Source organism: Tamandua tetradactyla, chromosome 1 (genome assembly GCF_023851605.1).
Source record: "Tamandua tetradactyla isolate mTamTet1 chromosome 1, mTamTet1.pri, whole genome shotgun sequence".
Classification (NCBI taxonomy): Eukaryota; Metazoa; Chordata; class Mammalia; order Pilosa; family Myrmecophagidae; genus Tamandua; species Tamandua tetradactyla.
The window spans coordinates 144,792,778-144,818,636 of NC_135327.1; the positions used below are offsets into that span (position 1 = coordinate 144,792,778).

General features: G+C 34.2%; 1 protein-coding gene across 1 annotated transcript in view; it reads right to left on the reverse strand.

The window, feature by feature from the left end:
* Positions 1 to 25,859, reverse strand: part of NAMPT (nicotinamide phosphoribosyltransferase) — a 49,870-nt gene that overhangs the window by 4,341 nt on the left and 19,670 nt on the right. Inside the window, exons 5-10 of the mRNA XM_077163244.1 lie at positions 25,040 to 25,198; positions 24,369 to 24,505; positions 17,388 to 17,613; positions 10,764 to 10,883; positions 6,479 to 6,619; positions 199 to 333 (exon numbers count right to left, since the gene is read on the reverse strand). Coding sequence (XP_077019359.1) covers positions 199 to 333; positions 6,479 to 6,619; positions 10,764 to 10,883; positions 17,388 to 17,613; positions 24,369 to 24,505; positions 25,040 to 25,198 — 918 coding nt within the window. The remainder of the gene's footprint in view (positions 1 to 198; positions 334 to 6,478; positions 6,620 to 10,763; positions 10,884 to 17,387; positions 17,614 to 24,368; positions 24,506 to 25,039; positions 25,199 to 25,859) is intronic.

Sequence of the window (25,859 nt, forward strand, 5' to 3'; positions counted from 1 at the left end):
TATATTTTGACCTAACAATTTCTTATTTTTCATCTTGGTTTGGTAAGCTAGGTCAACTATTTTACACTTTATAATAAAACTTTGCCCTCCAAGAAAAATTGTTGGAAGCAATTTAAAAAACAAAATACAACACGAAAATCTTCCTTTTTAACATGGAACCTACTACTGTTTAAGAAAAAAATTAGCATAGATACATACGTGACCATATTCTTCAAGATCTCCTTTTCCTTCCTCAAGTGTAACAAAGTTTCCTGCTGGTGTCCTATGTAAAGATAATCGGCCTTTTTTGGACCTTTTGTTGGGATCAGCAACTGGGTCCTTGAAGACATTAACCTGGAATCCAAATTAAGAACATTAGAGAAACAGAAGACTAATCATCAGAAATTTTCAATCAACTCCTACTAAAAAAAAAAATATACAAATTCAAGGCATTTTAAAGTATGATTAAGTCAATTCATATTTGGCTTTTAGAAATAGAAACCTGTTAGCCTGTTTTGGAGATTAGTTATTATGAAAAAAAGTGTGAACAAAACCCAAATCTTGGCTATCCTTATTACCACTGAAAAGTAGCTAATACTCCATTTAGAAAGTCAGAAGTTTCTACCATGTGACTCTTAAAGTTACTCTTTCTATACTGCAAATTGCCTTTACAGCAATATTAAGTATAGCATATACATGCTATTGAAAAAAAAATCTGTGCTGATACTATACATATGAATCTCTGGAGAGCTAGCTAGGATCTTATTATGGTAAAGGCCTTCCTACTTCATAATCTTTTTCTTCTATTACTGTTTACTGTTATCTTGTTATTAGAAGCAAAAAAGACAAAGAGAACTTCAAAAGAGCAGAATATATGTTTCCTTCAGGATCAAAAAAGTAGGAGGCAAAACAAAATAGAAGCAATTAGAGGTGGCAGTAAAATGGGAAGCAGATGAATTGATCCCAGAACTCTGGAGAAGTAAAGCAGGGAGCCAACCCAGGCGGTTCTCAAGAGGGAAAGTTCTTAGCATCTCCTACTCTGATCCTTTGTTCCAGAGAATTTCCAGCTCTCAAAAGCAAATAAAACCAGAGTGCTGCCAACAAGATGAGGAGTGAGATGTTCCAGGGCTACTCTTCCCAACACAATTTTTAAACTACAAGCAAAAACTGGCAGAACTATCTTTCTCAGAAGGGTTAGCAGTATTGAACAAGCACCACATCAAGAAAAAAGGCAACATAAAAATAGTTGGAAAACCTTGCTGCACCTTTGCTGGCCCTTCCCCCACCCTCCTGGCTCAGTGAGAAGCTGGCTCACACTCACAGTGTGGGTACCCGGTCCTGGTTCCAGAGGAAGCAGAATAACCTTTACGGTATAACAGGGTAAATACCAAACTGTCTAGTGACAGCCAGAAGAACTGAAGCAAGACACTCATCTCTGGCTTGCCGTCCAGAACTTGCTCTGTAAGCCGAAGCAGCTCAGGAGGCACTAAAACACTGTAAGAAAGAATCAAAATGCAGGTGACTGGCACAATGTATTACCTGCTTTAAGACATATAATAGATCATCTGGTTTTGGGAGGAACCATATAAAAGGGGAAATTCCTAAGGCCACATGTAGATGCCCAAGACAAGATGCATGCTCAGAAAAGACTCTACACTTTTGCCCCAGATTGTTCTTCAGGCTCATTATTCAACTGGCTAAGCTCAGAGGGAAAGCCCGAGCCAACACAGAGCCAATATGCAGACTGTGAAAGGTATTTTTCTTCTTTCCCACCAACCTTTTACTTTTTGTTAGCACCTGGTATTCAAGGAAATCTGTCATAAAAACAGCTAAATACTAGCTTAAGGAACAAGTACCTCAGTGACTTGATTCCAGAGTTAGTACATTAAAATATCAATATGGTCAGTATGCAACAAGATTACAAGACATACAAAGAAACAGGAAACAACCCATCCAAAGGAGCAATACAGAACAGAAGCCATCAACAAAGAAGCCCAGACTTTGAAGATAACAAAGGCTTTAAAACAATTGTCATAAATATGCTCAAAGAACTAAAGGAAAACACAGAAAAAGAACTAAAGGAAATCAAAAAAACAATATATGAACAAAATGAGGTTTTCAATATATAGAGGTAGATATTCCAAAGGGATGAAACAAAGCTGAAGATGACAACTGAAATTTAAAATTCCCTAAATGAGTTCATCAGCAGATTGGAACTGACAGAAGAATCAATGAATATAAATAAAAGATAATTAAAATTATTCAGGCTGAGAAGCAGAAAGATAAAAGAATGAAGAAAAGTGAACACAGCCCTAAGTCCTGTGGGAAACCATCAAGTATACCAATATATGTACACAGAAGTTCCAGAAAGAAAAAAAGAAGGGAACAAAAAAGAATAATTGAAGAAATAATGGCTGAAAATTTCTCAAATTTAACAAAAGACATCCATGATGCTCAATGAACTTCAGAAAGGATAAACTAAAAAAGACCCACATTGACACATTATAATCAAACTTATGAATGTCAGACAGAAAATCCTGAATGCCACAAGAGAGAAGCAGGGTGTCCTATACAAGGAAGCTTAAGATTAAGTCCCAGTTTCTCACTGGAAACCATGGAGGCAAGAAGGCAGTTGTATGATGGTGCTGAACGAAAAACACTGCCAACCAGGAATTCTGTATCTGGCCAACCGTATTTCAGAAATGAGGGAGAGAAAGAAGGATACAAGGTTTGTTCAGGGGTAGAATGATCGCCTGCCATGTAATGCTCATACACCATGCCCAAAAAAAGGCTGACCCCAATTCAGAGGCTTTGGAGGAAAAAAAATGAGGGAAAGACATTCCCAGATAGACAAAGCTGAAGGAATTTGTTACCACTAGGCCAGTCATACAAAAGATGATAAAAAGATAATTTTTCTTGGGTAAATATAAATGCCAGTACTGTATATGTATGGCTGGTTAGGAACATCACGTTTCACTTCATAGGCAACAAATAAAAATGTGTAAAAAGTAATGATAAATCTATAGTTTTGGACACAGTGCAAAAAAGATGTAAATTGTGACAAGAACAACATAAAGATGTGGGGATGGAAGAGTATAGGAACGTAGTTTGCATATGCTATTAAAGTTGGTGTCAAATCAAACAAGACTGTTACAAACACAGGATGTTAAAGTGTAATGGTAACCATAAAAAAAAAAATCTAAAAAACACAGAGGAAAGTGGGAAGGGATTCTAAATAGTTTATCAAACTATCAGCTAAATACAAAAGACGACAATAATGGAAGAATTGAGGGACAAAAGGTCTAAGACATAAAAACCAAAAACCAAATGGCAGAAGAGTCCTCCATTATTAGTAGTTAAATATAAATGGTTTAACCTCTCCAGGAAGAACACACAGATAGATGGATATAAAAGCATGACCCAGCTATATGCTTTTTACAAGAGACTCTTAAGTTCAGACACAAAGAGTTCAGAAAGTTAAAGGATGGGAATTAAATATACCATGCAAGTAGTAACCAAAAGAGAGCAGGGGCGAGTATACCAATATATCTGACGACTGCCAAGTCAGGGAGAAATGAACAGTTCTACACTAATAGCAGGAGACTCTGAAACACCATTTTCACTAATGGATAGAATATCTAAATAGATCAAAAAGGAAATAAAGGACTTGAATGATACTATAAACCAGCTAGAACTAACACATATATAGGACACTTTTTATCCAAATGTAGTAGAATACACATTCTTCTAGAGAAGAACTGAAAAGGAAATTAGGAAATTATCTTGAGATGGATGAAAACAAAAACATAGCACACCAAAATCTATGAGATGCAATAAAGGTTGTGCTAAGAGAAAAACTTACAGCTCTAAATGCATATATTAAAAAAGAAAAACAATCTCAATCAGTAAACTAACTTTACCCTTGGAGGATCTAAAAAAAAGAAGAGCAAACTTAAAGCAAGCAGAAGGAAGGAAATAACAATTAGAGTGGAGATAGATGAAATAATCAACAAAAGCAAAAGCTGGTTCCTTAAAAAGACCAATAAAATTGATAAACCTTTACCTAGAATGACAAATGGTATTGGGAAAACTAGATATCTACAAGCAAAAGAATAAAAGTGGACCCCTACCTCACACCATATACAAAAATTAACTCAAAACTGATCAACAAACTAAATGTAAAAACTAAAAAAATTCTTAGTCTAGAGCATAAGTAAATATCTTCAAGACCTGTATTAGGTAATGGATTCTTAGACTTTATACCAGAACATGAACAACAGACCAAAAATTAGACTGACTGGAGTTCAAAATAAAAAAAAACAAAAACTTTTGTACATCAAAGGACATTATCAAGAACATAAAAAGGCAACCTATAGTAGAATGCTTGCCTTGAGACTCGGGTTTGATTCCCGGGCCATGCACCTAAAAAAAAAAACCACCTATAGAATGGAAGAAAGTATGTGAAAATCATATATCCAATAAAGGTAAAAAGAACTGCTAAGACAAACAATCCATTAAAAAATAGGCAAACTCTTAAACAGACCTTTTTCTGAAGACATATAAATAGCCAATAAGTGCATGAAAAGATGCTTAGCATCATTACCCATTGTGCCAGTTTGAAATTATTATGTACCCTGATTCAATATTGCATGGTACAAACTTTTGATTAGAGTACTTCCATGGAGATGTGATACACCCAACTGTGGGTGTGAACTTTTGATTACTAGATGGAGATGTGACTCCACCCATGCAGGGTGGGTCTTAATAAGTTTATACTAGAGTCCTTTAAAAGGGAAAACATTTTGGAGAAACCACAGATGCAGATGCAGACGTAGACACTTGGGAAACAGTTGCTTCAGAGCTGACAGAGACACAGATGTTTGGAGATGCCTAGAGTACTGACAGAACAAATGCCTAGACTTGGGCAAAGAACCCAGGAGACATCGCCATGTGCCTTCCCATGAGATGGTAAGTAAAGCTGAACTGGAGAGAGCCAAGGGAAGCCAAGAGATGAAAGCCAGCCCCGGAAAAGCAAAGTGAGGAACACAAGGAACAGAAGCAGAAAGCAAAGGAGCCCAGGAGCAAGGGACCAGCAGAAGCTAGCCACATGCCCTTCCTAGCTAACAGAGGTGTTCCGGACAAAAGCAACCTTTCTTGAGTATAGGTAACCTCTTGTTGGTGACTTAATTTGGACACTTTCACTTCCTTAGAGCTGTAAACTTGTAACTTATTAAATTTCTTTTATAAAGGCTGTTCCGTTTCTGGTATAATGCATTCTGGCAACTTAACAACTAATATAGCCATTAAGAATATGCAAATTGATATCACTTCATGCCCAATAAAACGACTATTATTTAAAAAATGGAAAATAAAAAGTATTGGCAAAGATGAGGAGAAACAGGAACCTCTGTATGCTGTTTTGGTAATAAGATGATGTAGGAGCTCTGACAACAATTTGGTGGCTCCTCAAAACATTAAACAATTACTGTATATCCCAGCAATCCCACTTCTGTATATATATTTGATAGCATGGACTCAAACAGATCTTGTACCCAATGTTCACAGAAGTATTATTCACAGTAGCCAAAAGGTAGAAGCAATCTAAGTGTCCCATAAATGGATGAAAGGATAAAGAAAATGTGGCATATATACACGATGGAATATTATTCAATAGCTGTAAAAAGGAATGATGTTCTGATAAATGCTACAATGTGAATAAACTTTGAAGATATCATGTTGAGTGAAAGAAGCCAGGCACAAAGAGAGAGATACTGTATGAATTCATTTATATGAAATAACTAGAATATGCAAAGTTTCAGAGACAGAAAGTTACCAGGGGTAGGGGGTAGGGGTGGGATTATGGGAGTATGGAATTCATACTTAATGCGTAAAGAGTTTGTTTGGGGTGACAGATAAGTTTTGGTAATGCATGCTGGTGATGGTAACACAACACTGAATGTAATTAATGTCAGTGAATTGTATACTTGAAGTGGTTAAAATGGGAAATTTTATATTGTATAAATGTTTACTACAATATAAATAAAAAATAAAAGAAAGAAAAAAGAGCTTATAGAAAAGCTAGGGGATTGCTGTTTAGCTGCCTAGCTTGGGTCCCTTATTCTAAAGCTGCTAGAACATGATTTTGGTATTACAACCCGAACCTTATACTCCACTTTCCCAAAGTCACAGTTTTAACAATGATTACATATTTGTTCATGCTTAATATATAATAGTTAGGTTAACTGACATTACCACTTAAACATAGTTTTTTAAAATCCAAAGAAATACACTAATGCTATGATAAATCCTTAATCATGTCATTACCTAATGTCTTTTTTCTTTGCTTGTTTCTGAGCCAATGTCTGTGGTACATGATAAACAACATTTTAATAGTCTAGGACTACACTATCCTTTTGAGTTTTGCACTCAATAACTATACTCAACTAGATATGTAAGGAAGGTACTAACACACAGAAGGAGTAAATATTGAAGGACATACCCCAAGGCCATTGGTTACAACATAGCTACACTTGAAGGAACAATTCAAGAGATCTCTTGTTAACTTCTGTAGCAAAGCTCCACCCGAACCGAAGGAAATATTTTCAATACTCCATTTTTTTTGCTTCATGCCTTCTACAATCTAAAAATTATAAAAAAATAACAAAACAAAAAAATTGAGTAATTCCCAAGAAGATGGAGGTAATTTTCCATAAGCAATACTGATGGATGAACCATCCTAAAGTTCTTTTATAATACAGTCAATAATTAGAAGAGAATAAGGCCTAGACAAAGTTATATTCCACATTTTCTCTTTTCTAAGATGCACCAACCCCAAAAAGGGAGCAGTCTGAGGGATATGTATGCAAAGACCAAGGATGGTTTCAGTTACATTTTCTGATTTTGTGTTGTTGTTGTTAGGCTTTGGGGAGTGAAGGAAATAAAAGCTGAGAAAATTCTGGATATAAAGGTTAAATCAACTCTCATCTATCTCCTTGCTACTGCCCAGATGCCAGTACACAAGCAGTGGGGCCCAGACATTTAACCCAAATTGCTAGATCCTAGGAATAACTGTAACCATCACTAATAAATCACAATACATCATATTATTATATATCATATACAATGAGACATGTAAAAGTCAATGGGATATTGGTGGTAAAACAGTATAAAATACTTTCTCCAACATAACAGTTAAGACATTGGTAGAGTCATTTTACTCAGGATGGTTGGTGCTCCAGTACCATAAGCAAAATTATGGACAGAGACACTTGGTGTTAAGACTTATAATCTTGAGAAAATGATCATCTATAAGTCAGAGAGAGACTTATATGAACATATAATTCTGGAAGCTAAAATAGTACTTTTAAAGGACATACTCTAAAAGCTACATTAAACATATTTCTTATCAATGTTTGCATTTTTTCCACTCTTATTTACCTTGCACCTGTCTTTTTATTTAGCATATCCAATCACTTTTATAATAGAAGGTAGCAAGTGATCTTTAGTAACCATTCTTTTAATTTCATGAGAATAGGCAAAAGGAAGTAATTGGAAGATCTGATTCATTTTATTTAAAGAGAACTTTCAGAAGTAGTTTGAAAAACATAAGCAGGTTTAATAGCTTTCTAGGAATGAATAACAAATACATCATATTCCCTCTAAATACCAATAGTTAAAACCTTTTTCTCTGGTCTTTATTTTCAACATTGCAAAGATAAAAATTACATAAACTGCAAGAGCTATCATCTTTTAACAACCCAATTTTAAAATGCAATTTTCTTTTTCTCAACCATAAATTCTCTTTATGTACTTATTTTTATAAGTACTTATCTTAATCAAGAGAGAAACATATTTATTTTCAAGTGATTCCTTAGACTGTATATAAATCCAGCCTCATTTGTTTATTATTGTTTCTTTTTTTTTTTTTTAACATGGGCAGGCACCAGGAATCGAACCTGGGTCCTCGGGCATGGCAGGCAAGCATTCTTACCTGCTGAGCCACCGTGGCCCGCCCTTATTACTGTTTCTTAACCCAAAGTACACAAGGGCCCTGAATTCAGATTTAATTTTTAATGAAACAACTGTGAACAAAACATAAAATTTAAAAAGTCTTATAAAATAATATAGAATTAAGGCATGTTTTAAAATAGTGAATTTCAATCTGGAGAAAATACATAGTAGAATAGAAAAAGCAAAGGAGGGAAGGAAAGGGTAATATAGATGGATGAAGGATAAGGTGGTTTGGGTAAAATATGGAGAAAGTAATTTCAGACCTGCTACCTATCTGATTTTATACATGCCCAAAAGCACAAAAATGAGGAAGTCATATCCCATATAACTTCAAGTTAAAATCAGATAATGCTATTAGTATTTAGGTAAAATTCATACATTTGAACCATGCTTTACAATTTATATGCGCTTTCACAATATATTATCTACATATAGATAAAAATTAATTTGCTCCACCCGGGTTCAATTCCTGCTGCCTGCCCATGCAAAAAAAAAAAAAAAAAAAAAAAAAAAAAATTAATTTGCTCCTATCATTAAGATTTACATAAAACCACTGTTGCTTATTAAGTCTCTGGACCAAAGTTGTAAAGCTCAGAGGAAATTTCCTACAGAGGCAGAGAAAAGGGTTCTAGGAAACCTACTGAAAGGTAAAGGGGAAGGAAGAAAAAAAAATGTTGACCTGTGCACAAGATTTGAAAATATAATTGAGTCTGGGAAAACAAATGTTAAAAGTATGAAGGATTTCACTTGCAAAGAAATCTTTTGCCCACTTTTAGAATTCAATACCATTTTAACTTCACGAGTATACCACTCCACTGGAGAGGTTTCAATGGCAATCAAGAAGAGCGGACTCTGAGATACAAACCAAGAAGGACAAGATGTATACTTCAATGTACTGTTAGACAGAAAAGAGATTTTGCCTCTTTTTCTAAAAAACAGATTCATTTTAGTACATAGTGGAACAAAAAAACCTAGAGCAAGATTATAATATCAATCTCATGGTTTATCACAAAGGAAGAGAATAGCAAAGTCCAAGAGTGAGGTTGACATTCAAGATTTTTCATTTTGTCAAAATTTAGCCTATTACAAAGTAAAAGTGTTATATGAATTTATTTCCCTGCTTCAAAAACATATTTGACTTATCTCCAATATGATGCAGAAGAAAATAAGATATCATTACCCTTTGAGTAAACTGAGGAAGCATGAGTACATTTGCATTAACACAAACTATCTACTCTCTGATTGTTCTGTTAAAGGTTTCATTTCACCAATGCCAAAATAACTTAACCATCAAGAGTGTTGGTCTCAATATTTAATTTCTTATTCATGGAATTAAAATAAAAAAAGTTAAAATTTTGTGCTGATTCTCAACTTTAAAAATGCACATATGTTCTCAAAGTTTATTTAAAAAAAGAAGAAGAAAAAAGGAAAGCCAAAGAGGTTGGTTTTTTAAAGGGAAATTCAAATACATGACTGAACACCCTAACTTGAATAGCTGATCAGTGGAATAAGGAAGGCGTAACCACAAGCAATGGGAAAAGCACTAAGCTAGTGGGTTTTCTGAAATTGGTACAGTGTCCTGCCCACATTTCTGCATCTGAAGGGGAGATAAGTGTGTGCATGGGCACCCCATAGATGGTCCAAATGTAGGTATGGGTAATAGTACGCAACTGATACCAAGGTAAGAAACTTAACTGTCAGCTGACCTAAGGAGACAACAGCAATCAAATATGTCAGCTGAGATTTCTATACTCAGATGACTCCCTTTCTCATTGCAGACTTTCCTTCTCTTTCTTCTTTCCTTTTAACATGAGAATTGCTAACATACAAATATCTTAGAGGAGTTTGGGGAGTTTCCAATTTTCTTAAGTAAGACAGTTTGGGGGAGATGGTAGGGGAAACAATTTTTGTTACTGCAAGAGAGATGTATTTCAAACACCTCATTTTGAAACTGTAAATGCTGACCACCACAGAAATACTGTTTGTTATACACAGCAGTTCTCACTTTCCAATGAATCTCTGGGAAACAAACTACTTAAAATTTGGGTACTGACCTTACCCTAACGTAATAAAATTCTCCCAAACAGAAAAATCCCTTAATAATTTGTGTTGTATAATTAGATACCACCTGAGACTGGTGTGCATTAAGATGTCAGTAGTTTACAATACTAAAGAGTCTACATTATGTCAGTGATAGTCTTCATTTTTAGGGAGTGTTTTAGGTGGTAGTTAAAATGAAACTACAGCATTTTAGAGAAAATGACTGGGAAATGAAATAGACAAAAATTTTAAGATAACAGACTATTTGTGATAATAATAAAAACTTTAATTAGAAAAGATGACAAACCATTCCATAATTTCTGAAAAAGCAGACTTGAATACCACTGAATTTCCCATTCTTAGAGTATGTGGAGCTCCATTTCATTAACACATACCTATATGGGCAGAGCCAAGACTTTTTCTTTTTAATATACAATAATAATAATAATAATAATACGCTTTGTAATTGTTTCATGGTGACATTCCTTTAATCTTATCAGGGTAGCCAATTAAGACTGGGAGAAGTAAGTTAGTGCAGTTTGGCTGGCACTTCTAAATTTTAAGCTACTATTATTACTAAATTGTAAACAATTAGTGGCTAGACATATACCATGATAAACAGTTATAAAAAGACAATTGTACTTAATTAAATGTGTTATTTAGTAAACTATTATAAAAGGAGCTTAATTATAGATAGGATTTAGTCATTGGAATTTTTAACATAAAACACATACCTCTTGTAAGGTATTAATATCTACTCCATCCCCTTGAATAACTCTAAGATAAGGTGGTAGCAACTTGTAGCCCTTTGAATTCTCAGTAACTGGGAACTTCTTACCTAAAATATCCAAAACCTGTATGGAAAAATACACAACCAACACAAAATAACTAAAAATGAAAAGAAATTGTAAAAGCTTTCCAAAGATTAAAAAAAAAAAAGATTCTGCTTATCTTGACAATTTTGAGAATATAAAAATTCATCAAATAATTTAAAAATTTGACATTGTTATAAACACTTTAAAACTTCAGTCTCAACCCCTTGTAATTATGCTAGAAACATGGATGCTATTTCCTATTAAGTCACTTAATACCAAAAAAGTGCCTCAAAATACAATATTTTGTCACATCTTTCAAATTATACAGATTCAATTAAAATAAATCCTTAACATTAGGAGATTAAAACAGTAAATATATTTTAAAGGGTATATAAGTCATCATCTAACACACTCATGATTATATACTTTTGATTTGTATTTATTTTGGCTTAATTTTGTCTGACATAACTCAAACGTAAATCCATATGAATCACAAAGCCCAGAGAAATTGAGATATGCAGATAAAGCTGGAAATGAACTGTATTTAACTTATAATTTTTTTGAAGTTCTTCTTTTCACTTAAAAATGACACCCGTTTTTTAAGCCAAATTGCCTAACAGGCAAATCAACTTCATTCATTAACTACTCAAGCATTATGGAAACTGATATACTTAAAATATAGATTTAAAACTTCTCAGGAAGTTTGGTCAGAGAAAAAAAAAAAGTCAGTCAGTCAGACACGGAATGTGTTTAACTTCTTAAACACTGAAGTTATGGGTTTACAGAATAATCATGCATAAATTCAGGATTCCCACCTATCCTACATTGGTGGGATAATTTGTTACAACTGATGACAGATGATAGCACATTTTTACAACTATACTATCAATTAAAGTCCATGGATTAATTTAGGGCTTACTGTGTAGTGTAATTCTATGAATTTTTAAAAATTCTTATTGTTACAATATATACAATCCAAGATTTCCCCTTTTAATCATATTTAAATATATATTTCAGTATTGTTAAGTGTATTTACAATATTGTACTACTATCACAACCATCCATTACCAAAACATTTATATCATTCCAGTAGGAACACTTTGCATTTTAAGCCTTAACTACCCATTCCTTATCCCTACTCTGTCCCCTGGTAAAACCCTTATTCTAGATTCTGACTCGATGAGTTTGCTGATTTCTGTTGTTTCAAATAAGTGAGATCATAAAATATATATACTTTGCATCTGGTTTAAGGATGATGTCTTCAAGGACCATGTAGTCACACGGACTTCATTTTTTTTATGACTGAATAATATTCTAATGTATGTAGAGACCACATTTGATTTATCCATTCATTGGTTGATGAGCATTTGGGTTGCTTCCATCCTTTGGTAATTGTGAATAATGCCACTATAAACATCGGTACCCAAATATCTGTTTAAGCCACTTTCAATTCTCTTGGATATATAACTAGCAGTGGGATTGCTGGGTCATATCATAGTTCTATACTTGGCTTTCTACAGAACCTCCAGACTGTCTTCCAGAGTGGCTGCACCATTTTACATCATCACCAGCAATGAAAGAGTGTTCCTATTTCTCTACATTCTCTCCAATACTTGTTATTTTTTGTCTTTTAATAGAAGCCATTCTATTGGATATGAAAAGGTATCTTGTGGTTTTGGTTTGCATTTCCCTGATGCTGAGCATCTTTTCATGTGCTTTCTGGCCATTTGTCTATCTTCTTCCAAGAGATGTTTGTTCAACTCTTCTGCCCATACTTTTAATTAGGTTGTTTATCTTTTTGCTAAATTGAAGAATTTCTTTAAATATTTTGGAATTAATCCTTTGTCAGGTATGTGGTTTCCAAATATTTTCTCCCATTGTGTAGGGTGTTGTTTTACTTTCATGATAAAGTCCTTTGAGGAACAAAACTTTTGATTGTGATGAGGTCCTTTACCTATTTTTAATTTTGTTGCTTGTGCTTTGGGTGTAAAATCTAAGAAACCACTGCCTAACACAAGACCTGAAGATGATTTCCTAAATTTTACTTTAAGAGTTTGATAGTTCTAGCTTTTAGAACTCAAATGGTCTTTGATCCATTTTGACTGATTTTTGTATATGGTATGAGGTAGGGTCCTCCTCCTTTATTTTTTGCAGATGCAGATACAGTTTTCCAAGTACCATTTTTGGAAGAATTTCCATCCTGATCAAGTGCACTTGGCACACATTTCAAAAAATGAGTTGGCCACAATGTCAGGGTTCATTTCTGAGCTCTGTTCCACTGGTCTCCATGTCTGTCCTTGTGTGCCAGTACCACACTGTATTGATTATTGTGGCTCTGTAATATGTTTTAAGATCAGGACGTATGAGTCTTTCAACTTTATTATTTTTCTGGGTGGTTTTAGCTATTTGGAACATCCCTGCCCTTCCATATAAATTTGATGATCAGTTTTTCCATTCCTGCAAAAAAGGTTGTTGGAATTTTGATTGGGATTGCAATGATCTATGAATTTCTTTGGTAGGACTGACATCTTAGTTTTCCAATCCATGAACACAGACTGTCCTTCCATTTAATAAGATCTTCTTTGACTTCTTTTAGCAATGACTGTAGTTTTCTGTGTATAAATCCTTTACATCCTTGTTTAGATTTGTTCCTAAATATTTGATTCTTTTAGTTGCTATTGTGAATGGAATTTTTTCTTGATTTCTTCTTCTGAATGTTTATTGCTCATATACACAGACACTACTGACTTCTGGGTGTTGACTGTGTACCCTGCAATGCTGAGAAATCATTTCTCAAGAAGGTGTATTGTGGACTTTTCAGTATTTTCTATATATAGGTTCATTCCACCTATAGAGACAGTTTTATTTCTTCCTTTCCAACTTGGATGTCTTTTCTTTCTTTCTTTTTTTGCCTAACTGGTCTCACAGGAACGGCCATTAAAATATTGAATAACTGTTTACAATGGGCATCTTTGTTTTGATTCTGACCTTGGAAGGAAAGCTTTCAGTCTTTCACCATTAAGTAGATATTAGCTGTGGCTTTTCATATATGTTCTTTATCATGTTGAGGAAGTTTCCTTCTATGCCTGGTATTCTAAAAGTATTTTTATTAAGAAAGGCCTCTGCATTTTGTTGAATGCCTTTTCTGCATGAATTGATTTTTTTCCTTCATTGTATTAATATGGTATATTACATTAATTCTTATGTTGAACCAACTTTGCACACCAGGGGTAAATCCCACGTGGTCATGGTGTATAATTCTTTTAATATGCTGTTAGATTTGTTTTGCTAGTATTTTGTTGAGGACTTTTGTATCTACATTTATAAGATATTGGTCTGTAGTTTCCTTTTTCTGTGGTATCTTTTCTGGTTTGGTATAAGGAGGATGTTGGTTAGCCTCATAGAATGAGTTAGCGAGAGTTTCTTCATCTTCAATTTTTTTGCAAGAGTTTGAGCAGAAATGAGGTTACATCTTCTTGGAATGTTTGGTAGAATTCCCCTGTGAAGTCATCAAGTCCTGGGCTTTCTTTGTTGACTGATTCTATCTCTTTATTTATAATCGGTTTGTTGAGATCTTCAATTTCTTCTTGAATCAGTGTAGGCAGTCTGGGTCTTTCCAAGAATTTGCCCATTTCATCTAGATTATCCATATTTTACTGGCATACAGTTGTTCATAGTACCCTCTTGTACCCCTTTTTATTTCAGTGGAGTCAGTAGCCCCTTTTCATTTCTGATTTTAGTTATTTGTATCCTCCTTTTTCTTTGTCAGTCTAGCAAAAGTTCTGTTGATTTTATTAACCTTTTCAAAGAACCAACTTTTGGTTTTGTTGATTGTACTATTTTTTCCTTTTTCTTATATTGTTTTTCTTCTCTCTGATTTGTTATTTTCTTCATTCTGCCCACTTTGGGTTTAGATTGCTCATCTTATTCTAGTTCTTCCAGTTATGAGGTTCAACCTCTGATTATGAAGTATTTCTTCCTTTTTAATGTAAGCATTTAGAGCTGTAAATTTTCCTCACAACACTACTTTCATTGTATCCTGTAAGTTTTGGTAGGTTGTATTTTCATTTGCCTCAAGATATTTCCTAATTTAAATTCTGATTCCTCTTTAACTCATTAGTTGTTTAAGAGAATTGTGCCGGTTTGAACCTGTGATGCACCCCAGAAAAGCCACGTCCTTTAATCTCCATTCAATATTGCTGGGTGGGAGCTTTTTGATTACCCAGGGAGCTGTGAACCACCCAATTGTGGTAACTTTGTATTAGATGATTTCCACGGAGATGTGTTTCCATCTATTCAAGGTGGGATTGCTTACTGGAGCCGGTTAGGAGGGAGCCATTTTAGAAAGAGCCACAAGAACCAGGAGAACCCACACAACCAGAGACCTTTGGAAATGAAGAAGGAAAACATCCCCAGAGGAGCTTCATAAAACAAGAAGCCTGGAGAGGAGCTAGCAGAAGTTGCCATGTACACCGTGTGCCTTTTCAGTTGAGAGAGAAACCCTGAATGCCATCAGCCTTACTGATGCCTTAGAGTAGACATTTTTATAGCCTTGATTTAAACTGGACATTTTCTTGGCCTTAGAACTGTCAATTAGCAACTTAATAAATTCCCATTTTAAAAAGCTGCTCCATTTCTGGTATATTGCATTCTGGCAGCTTGCAAACTAGAACAAGTTATGTTATTTAATTTCACATTATTTGTGGATTTTCCATTTCTTCCTGTTAATGACTTCTAGGTTAATTTTGTGTGGTCAGAGAATATACATTGTATGATTTCATTCTTGTTGAATTTACTGAGACTTGTTTTGTGACCCAACACATGGTCTACCCTGGAGAATGATTCATATGTGCTCAAGAAAAATATGTATTGTTTTTGTTAGGTGCAGATCATTTTCTATATGTGTTTGTTAGACCTAGTTGGTTTAGTGTATCATGCAAGTCCTGTACTTCCTTATTAATCTACTGACTAGATTTTCTATCCATTATTAAGACTCATGTATTAAAATGTCCAACAGTTAATGTAAAACTGCCAATTTCTCCCTTCAGTATTTGCTTCATATACTTTGGGGTTCTGCTGTTAAGTTCATATATATTTATAATTGTCACATCTTTTTACAGTCATACCAGTCCTTTTTTGGTTACCACTAGCATGGTATATGTCTTTCCATTCTTTCCCCCTTAGCTACCAGTATCTTTGACTTTAAGGTGAATCTCTTGCAGAAAGTATATAGTTGAGTCATGTTTTTTTAAAAATCAATTTGCCAATCTTTGTCTTTTGACTGGAGATTTAATCCATTTACATGTAAGGTTATTACTGATAATATACAACTTCCTTCTGTCATTTTGTTATTTAGCATTTTTAAGTCACATACATTTCTTGTCACTCAGTTCTGTTAAAGCCTACTTTTATATTTACTTACTTTTTTTTTTGTTTTGTACTGAGTGCCCTCTCATTTGTACCTGGATATATTTTTCATGTTTTCCTGTGGTTACCATGGCGTTAAAATGTAACATCCTAATATCTAGCAATATTTGGTTTAATGTCAACTTACCTTCAGTAACATGCACATATACTTTTCCTATACCTCTGTCCCCTCAACACATTTTTGTACTTGTTATTTGTTATCACTTATCTTTGTGCACTATTGTCCCAAAACCTAGATTTATCATAACTTTTTATGCATTTTCATTTAACAACTGTAGGTAGCAGAATACATTTTTAGTGACTAACAGTAAAAACATGAAATCTGCTTAGTGTGTTAAAATCAAATCTGTTAATTTCAGGGTAAGACAAGAAATTCAGATTGGTTTATCACTTAATAGGACTGGAAAAGGTGTTCTAGATTTTTTTTTCCCCTTGTCTTAGGTGACCTTGGGTAAGTTACTTTAACCCATCTAAGCCTATGTTCCTTCTTGAATTAGACAGAGATGGGAATATTTATCTGTATTATAGGGTTTTTGTGAACATTAAATGATACAGCCTCTGTGAAACATCAAAAATGATATTCTTCTAGGTGAAGGCATCAAAAAGCCCTTACTCTTATTTGTGCTTTCCAAAGAAGGCAAACCAAGTCCTGAACACTAAAAAAATTGCAACATTGTTATACTGAGAAAGGACAGTATCTATCATAAAAGAATCACTCCTTAAAAAACACTTTAAAATTATTTTTATTCCAATACACCCTGTACTTATTCCTTTTGCACTAAAAACTTCAAAGGTATGTCTTGCAATAAACGAGAACACACAAACCACAAATAAACCTGGTGACCAAATCACAAGACCGATTAAAACAATATCAATTAATTTTAAAGTTAAGTAGAAAAGAAAATATCTATTCAACAGAACATAACTGTCTATTTGACAGTATATAAAAAACCCATAACTCTAGGTTCTACTCTTTTCTCTGCTATCAATTAATATGCGACCTTGGGCAATCTATTACAACTCTCTGGGCCACAGCTCTGAAATGGTGTGTGTATAAATGAAATTAAAAGCAATGTTGTTGCAGTTGGTCTAATCAAGTTATATATTAAAATTTACCTTTAATACAGTGTCAAGAGGATTTCCAGAATCAGGTCTGATTATTAGTGGTGCCTCTGTACTTCTTGATACTATTAAATGTCTTAGATCTTCACCCCATATTTTCTCACACGCATTATAAATGTCATAACTATCACTGACGACAGATACAGGCACTGATGAAAACTGTGTTACAATATGTTCAAAAGCATCTTTTTCATGGTCTTTCCCCCAAGCTGTTATGGTACTAGAAAAAAAAAAAGAAAATACAGATTTACTTAGGCAAGTACATATTAAATATTACTGAATCACCTGTTAAATCATATCATTTTTAGTATACTACATCATATATATCACAGAGAAGATGAGTGATTTAGCTTAATGAATGTAAATTATAAGATAAATTGAATATTTGGGCCCAACTACTCCTTGGCCGTTTGTTTTTAACTTTTTTTTTTTTTTTTAACTATTATTCCTCCATAACAGTCTTAAATTAATAACTTTTAAGTTTATTCACTCAATTATAAACTTTCTTCTTCTTTTCTGGATTCCTGAACTCACCAGTTAAAACCTAAAGAGCACTTACTGAATGCCCTCTATATCCAAGACTTCAGAAAGAATACATACATCCTCTCACTGATTTGATAGAAATGAATTTGCTTGGCTTCCTTCTGTGAATTTTCTAAACAATATAATAATATAATGGTAAGGACATATATTTTGTCCTTCTTATCTTTCATAATCTTACATTTAGTTCCTATGCTGTTAGCACAATTGTCCAAGATGGTGGCATAAGACCTTCTAGGGTGCTGTTCTGCCACGGAATCTTTCTTACCACTAGCAAAATCTAGCAGAGTCATTGTCTTCAGAACTCCAGAAAACAATCAAAGGGATGAAGTAACCAGACAAGTGCCTAATCAAGAAAGCATTTAAAATTATAAGCTAAAAATAAAATTTAAGTCAGAGTGGCCTTGGGTAAAGGATTACCTGCTTTAAGTCATTTAAAAGACTTGGTAAAAGTTGACCACACAGGGAGGAGGAGGTAAACGTCTATTACACAGGGAGTAGAGGGGGCATATAAATTCCTGTAAAAGGAAAACTTCATAAGGCCAAGGACAAGCACCAGTCCTGGACAACAACCAGACTTAGAAAAGACAAAGACACTGTACTTCACATTTGCCTCAGGCAATCTACTTGATTTGCCTTAGGCAATCACAGTGTAAACTGTGAAGAGGAGCACCCACAATTTGCAAAGAACAACCTACACAATGGGAGAAAATATTTGTAAACCACATATCCCATAGAGGATTAATATCCAGAATATTTAAAGAAATTCTTCAACTTAACATCAATTAAACCCAATTAAAATATGGACAAAAGACCTGAACAGACATCTCTCTGAAGAAGATACACAAACGGCTAGCAATCACAAGAAAAGTTGCTCAACGTCATTAGCCATTAGGGAAATGCAAACCAAAGTTACAAGATACTGTCTCATACCCATTAGAGTGGCTTCTATGTAAAAATAAATAAACAAATAAGTGTCAGAGAAGAGGTGGAGATATATGAACTCTTTACTGGTGATGTAAAATGGTGCAGCTGCTCTGGGAGAGAGTCTGGAGGTTCCTCAGAAAGGCAGCTATAGAACTAGCATATGACCCAGCAATCCCACTGCTAGGTACATACCTAAAAGAAGTGAAAGCAAGAATTCACATAGATATTTGCAGACTGACATTCATTATGGCATTATTCACAATTGCCAAAAGATGGAAGCAACCCAGGTGCCCATCAATTGATGAATGAATAAGTAAAATGTTTTATCTACATACAACGTAGTATTATTCAGCTGTAAAAAGGAACGAAGTTCTGATAAATGCAACAACATGGATGAACCTTGAAGACATCATCTTGAGTGAAATAAGTGAGGCAAATAGGACAAATGTGTATGATTTCACTCATATGAAACAATTATAATAACCAAATTCATAGAGGCAGAAACCATAATATCAGTCATCAAGTGCGAGGGTGGTGGGGTTAGGAATGGGACATTAGTACCTAATTGGTACAGAGTTTGTTTGGGGTGATGGAATAGTTGTGATGGTGACACATCATTGTGACCACAGTTAACATCTCTGAATTTTTTCAGTGTTTTTAAAAGGGGAAATTTTAGGCTATCTTACTAGAATGAAAATTAAATAAAAACCATAGGACAGTACAACACAAACAGAACCTTAACTCAAACTATGGACTATAAAATTAACAGTATAATTATAGTTTTGTTTCATCAACTGTAACAAAGCTTCCACAGTGATGCACAGTGTTATTAATAGGAAAACTTCATGTATGGGGGGGTGTATGGGAGCTTTGTATTTTCTCCATGATTTTTCTGTTAACCTACAACTTCTCTTAAAAAAAAGTCACTATGGATTTAGTTAATAATATATATTACTACTGGTTCATAAACTGCAAAATATATGTCACAGTAATGCAAGATTTTAATAGTGGAATATGGGGGTAGGGTACAAGGATAGTATGAGAACACTGTACTTCGTGCATAATTTTTCTGCAAACCTAAAACTGCTCTAAAAATAGTCTACTTAACAAAACTGTAAACTAAAAATAAAATTAGAAAATGAAATTAGTAACATATAGAAAAGTTTTACACTTAGAGGTAAATACTTAGGCAATTATTTATACTATACCATACATACATTTAGTCAATGAACTCTTTACTTGTTATATCTTCAAATGGCCAGTAAAATATAGTTATTTATCTCATTTATAGAATAGATTATCTACTACATAACATACACACACACACATATATATGTATATATCTCCATGGTATAAGAATTTTAATATTTAGTTTGATTAATTAGGATCAGAAATAAGTGCGAACTTTTTTCCCACCTCCAAAGCAAAGATAAAAGCAGTTTGGACTATCCAAGTCAATGCATCTTTCTAGTGGGCAAGAATGGCTGTAGTAATTTTTACAATGTCTTCAATAATGGTTCTATCTATTGAATGGACAAATATTTAATATGTAATTAAAAGTATGGGTTGGTTAATAAATATCATAAATAACTTCAAAAATTCTTAACAGGATTTAATAAAGAATTTGAAAATTGCTGCCATTTTCTCATGATAAACAATTCATCTTTTCCCCTAATTTTTTAGTCTTTTTCCTCTACCCTGTTTTCCTGTATAAAAATAACTGAAAGGATAATAGTCCATTAATTTAATAGTTAAGTCCATGTACATTACTCAAAAACGTCTATGTAGGTTACTTTTTTCCCTTCACTAAAGGCTAGAGTGAACAACTTCCTCCATGCTGTCAACTGGAAATGTACACTTTAAAGATAGAAAGTCTTAGCTATCCAGCAACTACCCTTGTCTGAAATTGAGAGATGGCCTATTTCAAAAACTCATTCTTTTTAATAGCTATGGCAGTTGCCAGTGGCTACCCCATGCATGCATTTGCAGGCCAAATAAATGGTTGAAGAGAAGCTCTTTGTATCCAGGATTGCTACTACTCTTTTTTATAGGGAAAATAATTAAGCTCAATGGATACCAAAAGTGGAGAGCTTTTTACATAAGAATATATAAGAATGAACTTTTATATCAGAGGTTATGGCTTATGCAGTTATTTTTACTAGAGTTGTATCAGCACAGTCGTCTAACTCTGCTACTTGTGTGTACCAAACCTAACAAATTCAATGGATAATTTTTAGTCCTTAAATCATTTGCTTTCTCTCTGGCATGTGAACTTTGTTGAAGTTTTCTTTCCTTCAATTTCAATAACACCTGTAGTTTTTTCTATTTCTATGACTCTCTTCAATCTTTCCCAGGTACTGCACCCTCCTTCAACCTATCTGGTCAAATGTTAGTTATTTCTCAGGGCTCTCTCTACACCTTCCTGTGTGAAACATATGTAAAACTTTCTAGAATACCTTTTAGTGAGGGTCTTCAAAATCTGTACCTTAGACCAGGTTTTTCTGTTAAGTAGGAAGTTGAATGTCTTAATCTCGTCATACTATAAACACCTCCTATAGCACTCTCTACATAATCCCATCATAAAACCTATGCCGTATTTTATTTGGAAATTATGGTTTACTTAACTGATTTCGCCATTAGTCTTCTAATTTTTTTTTAGTACAGAATTTGGAATACCAAGATCATTAAATATTTGTTCAGTGAATTCTACCCATGCTATCATCCCAATTTCATGCATCAAATTAAATCTGATACCTTTCCCAAAGTATTGTAGCAAACAGGCTTTGCAGCAGGCAGGCCTCTCCCCTGCTTCTTTTTGTTGTTTCGCTGCCTCCTCTGTGGAAAATACCCCAACCCCCTCTCCTGACCTTCAGGAATGGGTGAAACAGCAGGCAAGCAAGTTAAGAAACCCCTAGCTCCAGGAACGGATGAAACTGTAGACAAGTGAGATAAAATACATTCCTGGGATAGGGATCCCCTCTCCTAGCCTCCAGGAACTGGTGAAATGGCAGGCAGGCAAGGTAAGACACATTCTTGGGATGGGGACCCCACCCCTAACAGCTCATCTGCTTCTGTAACCCGGCTTCACGCCTTAAACTGATCAACTGTTTTTCCTTTAACATTGCCGGTCGCCATATTAAGTTTACCTCATCTCTAGCATGTAACACAGTCTATAAGAGGTAAGGTTGCCTTTAGTTTGGGGCTCAGACTTTCAGTGTGACTTGGCTGAACCCTGTGCGCATGAGCTAATACATCACTTGCTTCCCGAAACTATGGACCCTTGGTCTTGGCTTGTTCTAATTTCATGAAACGTTCCTGGAGGCCTTTGGCCTCGTCCATGGTTTTCATGCTACAGTATAAGGTAAAAAGTTACGATTGAGTTTAAGCCCTGGTTCATAATCTATTTTTTTTGTTTTTGGCATGGGCAGGCTCTGGAAATTGAACCCAAGTCTCCAGCATGGTGGACAAGAATCCACCACTGAGCCACCTTTGCACCACCCCTGATTCACATATTCTTTAGGAAAATTTAATAATGACAATGCTCTAAATGTATGGAGTTTTCTTATTTTAAAGTTATTATACTTGTTAGTTCACTTTATCCTCAAAGACCTTCTGATGTTGAAGATGTAAATTAGTTTCTCCTTTTATTTGGCTGGATGGAGAAACTAAGGAAAGAGATAAGTAACTTGCCCAAGGTCATCTACTGCGAGGTCAATTGCGAGGTCACTCAGATTTAAGTTTCAGTCCAATGTTCTTTTTCCTAACATGCTGTTTAAAACATTTTTGTATTTAGAAGAGCATTTAAAATAATCTAACGTGTTAAAAATATTATCTTTATTTCCATATTTACTGTACTATATCTGATGTTATTGCTTTGAAACAAAACCATTGAAGAATTTAACATATGCATTCTTCATTACCTTTAAATTAAAGTCCAAAATAAAAATACTCTAATCCTTTTTATCTGTTAATGACACCATCATTTTCCCTTTTGGCCAGGCCTGAAATTGTATGCAAAAATATTCAACAAAGCCCTGCTAATACAGCAATGTTTATACAAGCTAACTGAATCTTCTATCTACTGAGCTCCAATTCAAATACCAAATTCTAGCAATTTTATCTCCCTAACCACTGTTCATGTGCACTCACTTCTTTCCATTCACTTATTTGGTTTTCTGAGGACTGCTGCAATAGCTTCCTATTCTAATTTCTGGTTTCTCCTTTTTCCCAATCCATATTAGAATAATCTTCCTAAAATATTTCTCTGATAACATCATTTTTTGCTCAAAAACTTCAATGCCCATCACATTTCAACATGCCTAATTAAGAGTAACCTAGCATAATGTACACATAGTCAACATTCAGTAACAAAATGAATTTCAGGGATTTACAATCCTCCCAGTCTATCCAACATTTCCTTAAAAAAATTGTACTTCTCAAACCTTATTTCCCAAACATGTTCACATGCTCCTCTTTCACTCTTGCTCTCTGGCTCAATGCCTGACAACTATAATATGCAACAAATATTTACTCAGATAATAAATTATCCCCCAAGGCCTGCCACTGAATTTTAACATTAAAAAGATTTCACACGATGATCCTGCCAGTGGAATATGACCCATCGTTTCCTTCCTTTTCAATACTTCAGCACTTTAGGTGTGCCTCCTTAAATGTACTTCAGTAACACAGCAGAATGTTAGTGGTGCACTATTTTTATATTGAGGTTAGATCAAGATTTATATCTTTCTATCCCTTATAGCACCGAGAAAATTACCTTGCACTTGAAAGCCAGGCAATTAATATGCATCAAATAGTTAGAAGAAACTTCACCTTTACTCAAAACTCACAGCTGATTTTAGCATTTTGTACATTTTTCAAGTATGAATAGAACTTAATAAACAGTTCTGAGTTGATTAAAGTAAACAACTTATGTTATAAGGACCAGAAATAATGATAAAAGGCATTACTGACATACATTTAAAAAATTCCATTGACTTTCAATAAAGTTAACTTTTGGACCAGAGCAGTTACAGCCTGGATTATAATTTCCTTCCAGTTTTAATTATAAATTCCTTCCAGTTTAATTTGAGAAGGTTTACTAAGAACAGACAAGGAAGCATAAAAAGAATGTGAACACTCTTCCTTTCATTAGAAGGGCTTACTTACTAGGCTCATCTACAATGGAGGGTACTCAGTTGGATGACAATTCCAGGGCAGAGATAGGCAAGGTTATGCAGAAGAGTACGAAAAGGAAAATAGTGACAAGTTTTTATAGTGTTTCTAAACTTAGCTAAATGAGGAATAAAATGTTTCTGCACATGGTAATATAACAGTTGAAAAAAGCCCATAAGATGTTTCTATCAATATGGTTTAAAGTTTTTCACCTCATTGATAACAAATTTTTATACGAAGTATTAATTCTAAATTTGTACTGCTTAAGTTTATGCAGTTTTACTGTAGTACCTGGCTCTGTAATTAATAGGAGGGTGAAAACAAACAGAATTTTACCTGTGTTCTGCTGCTGGAACAGAATAGCCTGGGACACGATCTTTTGTTCCATAGTATTTTTTAATTAAAGCAATTCCTGCTACCGTGTCTGTTCCTTTGAAGTTAACCAAATGAGCAGATGCTCCTATGCCAGCAGTCTGGAAAATAAATCATAAACCAAAATCCAAAAAAAAAAAAAGAAAAACCCTTACTTGCAGTATATAACAGCTCCCAAAGGAATTACTTTTAGTAATTTTTAGAGATAACCGTTCCCTATGGCAAAGATTAAGTTTTTCTAAAATTTAAGGATTCAAATATTACCTCCTCAAAAACACGTATTTAATAGTGCCCATACTACTTCCCATTACCCTCTATTCCCTTACCTTGTCTTATGCTTCTCTGTAGCATTATCTGACATCTGATAAATTTATTAAGTAGTATATATCTATCTAATACACAGAAGACAAGAGCTTTATTTTGTTGAAGGCCATATTCTATGTACCTTGAATGGAGTCTGACGCACAGTATAGTTGTTTACTAAATATCTGCTGACTGAACCTCTAGAATTTCACAAATTTGGATTTCTTAGAATCAAGACTAATCCCAGTAGCTTCCCCAAAAGTTTATAGTGGTAATCTATATTACCAAGTCCAAATATTATTAAATGAGGTTCATATTTCATAGTTTCTTACCTCTTGGGAGGAGACCCCTCTGTAGCCAAAATCATGTAACTTGTATTCCAGACCATCTAAGTTACCAGCAGTTTCCAATAAATATTTGGCCAATATTTTCTTCTGCTCTCTAGAATTTGTGGCTACTGTGATTGGATACCAGGATTGAACAAGAATAGTCTGTAGGAACAAAATTAATCACAAATTTTTTTTTTCTTGAGAGAAATCTTAGTGTTCTCTCCAGGATATCCTGGATTTCCATATTAGTAGAAAAATTTAGACATTTGAACTCTAGAGTAGGATGCCTACTATGTACGTTCCAGACATGGTGTTTAACTCAGTTCTCAAATCAAGCAACACAGAAGGTAAGCACAATGGTTGCTTACTAATAGAGAACTTCAATCTGTCTGTTGCCTAGTTTCTGGCAAAGCTCCAAAGAAGTAAATAATATTTTGAAAGACTATCTGTGATAAAAGACCAATTTTTAAAATTTACTTCCAATCTTTCATGGGCCAGTAGTTTTATAAAATTAATTCACACTTGGATGTTGAAACAATGCCAAATTGTAATAAGTTTCTAAATGGTAATTCCCAACTTTTGTACTTAGCTCAATGCAGATGTGTAACAAATAGTTCACAGATGAACACCGGTTCATGAACTAGACCTTGAGTAGTAAGGACCTAAAGAAATTATTCATTTACTCCTTTAGTAATCACCTATTTTCCTTGGATCTAATATGACTATCAGTTTGCTCTACAGTTGAGACACCTTTGACTGCACTAGAAAATTCTGAGTATGTTTTAATTTATTATGCCCTTACCTTTCATCCAAGATCATTTTG